The 4,307-nt window shown below is 45.9% G+C and overlaps 1 protein-coding gene across 1 annotated transcript; it reads left to right on the plus strand.

Annotated features, from left to right (window-relative positions):
- Positions 1-334: 334 nt before the first annotated feature.
- Positions 335-3,022, plus strand: LOC147883297 (wall-associated receptor kinase 3-like). The gene is made up of 3 exons (XM_087399945.1): positions 335-1,154; positions 1,298-1,474; positions 1,591-3,022. The coding sequence occupies exons 1-3, from the start codon at positions 404-406 to the stop codon at positions 2,847-2,849; spliced, it is 2,187 nt and encodes a 728-aa protein (XP_087256071.1). The 5' UTR covers positions 335-403; the 3' UTR covers positions 2,850-3,022.
- The last annotated feature ends 1,285 nt before the right edge of the window (positions 3,023-4,307 follow it).

Genomic DNA, 4,307 nt, shown 5'->3' on the forward strand with positions numbered 1-4,307 from the left:
GTTCTTCTTCAACAATCTCCCTGGCCATCCCCCCTTTCTGTTTTCCTCGCAGTCTTCTCATTCTTGCTCAGGAAGAAGATGGTTTGGTTGAAAATGAAGATAGGCGAGCGAGTTCGTCTTCAGCAATCTCCCTCGCCACCCCCCTTCGGCAGAATACGCAACCAGCGCAGACACCGTGAAGCTCTACTGCAATCCATCGCACGTGAAGTTTGCCAAATTGGCCGTCAAAGAAAACAAGTGTAGTCGTTGAAATATGAGGGCTGTTATGGGATACCGTCTGGCGTCTTTCGGGTTGTCCCTGATCATGGTGTGCAGCACTCTAAATTTTGTAGTTGCAGCTGCCTCCGCTTGCGACTATCCTGCACAAACTTGCGGGGGCTTGAGCATTCCCTATCCTTTTGGGATGTTGAATGAATGCGGGCTGCCGGGCTACAGGATCTCGTGCAAGCTCGATTCAAGCTTCGGCGAGGGCCTTCTGCCATTCCTGCAGGTGGGCACGGCCTTCACCACTGAGTTACAGGTGCTAAATCTCTCTACTAACACCATTACCGTCAACTCCACCCAACTTAAGGCCATGCCCACTTATCCCGCCTGCGAGATATACGCGGTTGCTTCATTCGAGCTCTCTGCCAGCGGGCCTTTCGTCATCGGAGATGACAACGTGTTTGCCGTGATCGGATGCCGATCCGACGGTTCCTGTGTCGCCTCATCTACTGCCAATGAAAATTTCAGTATCCAGTGCAGCCCTGGTTGCTACAGCCAGTTTGATTTTGACTTCTGCAACAGCTACGCCTGCTGTAGCAACGCCATCCCTCCTGGCTCTCGGAACCTCAACTTCATGGGAATTGGAATATCCCACACAGATGTCCCTGCAGGAGTCTGTGGGTTCTCCACTGTGCTCAGCCCTTCCACTTACAAGCTGGCTGACAAAAACCAGTCCGGAGTTCTCGGTGCCGGGCAGTATGGCCTGAACATATCATGGGCTCTCATTCTCAGCGCTTCGGAGAACTGCTCTACGGTAAAGAACAGGTCGGATTACGCTTGTTCTGAGTACGCTGAGTGTCTTGATGATTCGAGGGTGCCCGGTTATACTTGCATTTGCAGTAAGGCCGGGTTCAGAGGGGATGGATACAAAGATGGAATCGGCTGTCAAGGTAAATCTTGACCCTAGCAAACTATGATATTTTTATGCCTGCTACGACCCCCTTTCTAGTATTGCAGCACTTTACAAATGTATTTGCTTTGACATTTTAGAGACGTAGACACTACTTCCAAACCCTTTATATGCCATCCTCAGATATTGACGAATGCAAGGAAGGTCTCGACAACTGCGAGCCACCGCCTCTTGGTATATGCACAAACACAGTGGGTTCTTACAATTGCAGTTGTGCAAGTGGCACCACAGGTACTGGATTACCTGGCACTTGCATTGTCGTCCATGACCAAACACGCATAGTCGTACCGACCGTTCTTGGTAAGTGAGTTCCACTCAAATTCCATTACACTATGCATATAGGTCAATTAGGAAATTATTCAAAGTCTAAATGCACCCTGATTAAGGTTATTAAATGTTTGAATTCACCAATGTAGGAGGTCTAGCTGGAGCCTTCATCCTCACCGTATTCATTGCCATCGTCTGCGGATCAAGGCAAGCATACAGACGGAAGCAACAGAGGGAAGATAATTACCATAGGAACAGAGGCGCAGAGTTGCGGTCCATGCTCTTCACAGAAGATGAACTGAGGAGAGCCACCAAGAGCTTTTCTCGTGAACATGAGCTTGGAACGGGAGGTTATGGCACAGTGTATTGGGGCAACCTACCCAACCACGGCAAGGTGGCCATCAAGAAGGCCAAGCACATGGAGGATGCGGATAGGGAAGAGGACCAAATGAAGTCCTTTGTGTCCGAGATACTCTTGTTAGGGAAGACCACGCATGAAAATGTTGTCCGGCTATTGGGTTGCTGTGTTGAGACCCGAGTGCCTCTGCTTGTGTATGAATTTGTAGAGAATGGGACACTCTGGGATCACTTGCATGGAAGCAGAGGTACCCAAAGAAACCTGCCAGATTTGAGCTGGGCAAGGCGGCTTCAAATTGCAGAAGGCACTGCAAAGGCCCTAAGTTATCTACACAAGATGAGCCCCCCCATTCTTCACCGTGATATAAAATCCCCCAACATCCTCATCGACAAGTCCTACAGACCTAAAATAGCTGACTTCGGGGCCTCGCGTTTCCTCACTTCAGGTTCTACCCACCTTACCTTCGCCGTAGTAGTGGGCACCCATGGCTATCTCGACCCTCAGTACTACCTCAGCCGTCAATTCACTGACAAAAGTGATGTGTATAGTTTTGGTGTCATCTTGCTTGAGCTCATCACCGCCATGCCAGCTGACTTGGGCACAAAGCTAGGCACGCTTGCCCATCACTTCCAAACTCATTTTAGAATGGGGAGCCTAACAGACCTGATCGACGATCAATTAAGCACTAATCCAAATATATTGGCATCCATTCACGATGTTGCAGAGCTAGCAATCCATTGCTTGGCTATGGAGGCCTATCAAAGGCCTACAATAGAAGAGGTGCTTGGCAAGCTGAAGAGGATTCAAGCGAAGAGGATGCTATTGGATGTGGTTGGCGGAAGTTATAAGAGTGCTTCAGCCGAACATTTTATGCGCCCCATCGCAGGGCAACAAATTGCTGGCGACAGCGACGAACGTGAAAAAGCTTCACTGTTGGATCCCACTAGATGGAGCCAGCCTTCACATCAGTCTGCAACTACGACTAGCACCAGCAGCAGCAGTGAAGTAGCTCTCATTTCCTTAATTCAAACTGATCTTGACAGAAAGTAGTAGAAGTTATTCACGTTACAGTTCAGCACGAGAGGACACAAATAGTGGGCTGCGAAACAAGGATGGATGTCCGATGATTGTTCCGTGGGAAGGTGGTTTAATATAGAAATCTCATCACCTAAAATTTGAACTTAGGTGCGACCCGGCACACTCTAATCTATATATATATATAATATAATAACACAGTATTAGATAAAGTGGGACAAAAGTTGCATTTTGGGAATTTCGAAATTCGGTGGATTTCATTAAAATTGGGAAAGGCTTCATTAAATTTGGGAAAATTTCCATTGATTGTGGGAATTTTACCAATATTGAATAAGCTAATATTTGGAATTCCAATGATTATGAAAAACTTCATTTGTTGTGAAACAGTTCATTGCGTATAAAAACCGGAACAAAGCATTTGCGGCAGAGTTTGAAAATCATGTATTTGGTGGTGTTAATAAACACCGTCTAGGGACAACATGTATATTTTACTTGAGGTGTTAATAAACACCAGTTGGTGGTGTTAACAAACACCATGCATAGTGAGTTTCACTAGAAACAAAGCAGTTGTTGGTGAAGGTCAGCTTCTGAAAATTGTCATATTAATAATATGCAAATACCCATTGACAAGATAACAACAATTGAGAAACATCACATGAGAACACACCTTACAATGGAAGTTTGGGAGATTAAGAGGGAGAAAATCGACACCATTTTCTATGCTCTGATACCAAGCAAGCTCTCCTGTGCTTTGATACATATGCTCTGTGGAATCTTGATCTTCTTGGGTCTATTTATGGATTTTGATGTCCATGACCAGACAATTGCATCAATACACTCCCATACCTGTGGATCCAACCTATTCTCTTCCCAATACTTGTTCCAGCAATCAACATAGGCATTTGCATCACTGAGCCCCTTTCTCTTAACTGATGGTGCCCAATACTGAATTAATAATTTCTTGAAATTAGGAGAAGCAGCATCCATCTCGGCACTTGATATGGCAACCCCAAGCCATATGGGGTATATAGGATCTGATGGCCTCACCAAGACGAAGTCACCTTGCTTAACATCCACTATTGGTCTAAACTCTTCCCTCGGCTTACCTTTTAGAGGCCTACAATAGTGATCATTCCATTCCTCATAGCCTTGGAAATCATTAATGCAAGCATCTATATCATCCTCCTCATCAGGAGATTGTGTTCTTGGCCAAAACTCTCTGTACACTCCTATCTTTGAGATGTTTTCCTGTTCGAGCTCACCGATCATGGTTTTCCAATAGTCTATCACTGGCCTAATGTAGGACTCATAGGATGCATTCTTTCCACTTGCACATTTCTCCCAAAACTTAATGCACTACTACACACGCATCCTATTGCGACGTTTACGTACCGACGATTAGCGCCCGCTTAGGGTTAATCGTCGGTATAAAAATCGGGTGTCGTAAATCGTCGCAATATAGCGACTTTTAAT

The sequence above is a fragment of the Dipteris shenzhenensis genome, chromosome 28 (genome assembly GCF_047967505.1).
Source record: "Dipteris shenzhenensis isolate YYH24624 ecotype China chromosome 28, Dip_SZ_1.0, whole genome shotgun sequence".
NCBI lineage: Eukaryota > Viridiplantae > Streptophyta > Polypodiopsida > Gleicheniales > Dipteridaceae > Dipteris > Dipteris shenzhenensis.

What these genes read in the sequence shown, in the direction of transcription:
- LOC147883297 (XM_087399945.1), top strand. Translation starts at nt 404, where the DNA reads ATGTTGAATGAATGCGGGCTGCCGGGCTACAGGATCTCGTGCAAGCTC. An exon ending in AGATGGAATCGGCTGTCAAG is followed by an intron (nt 1,155 to 1,297) that starts GTAAATCTTGAC and finishes TGCCATCCTCAG; the next exon opens with ATATTGACGAATGCAAGGAA. An exon ending in AGTCGTACCGACCGTTCTTG is followed by an intron (nt 1,475 to 1,590) that starts GTAAGTGAGTTC and finishes TCACCAATGTAG; the next exon opens with GAGGTCTAGCTGGAGCCTTC.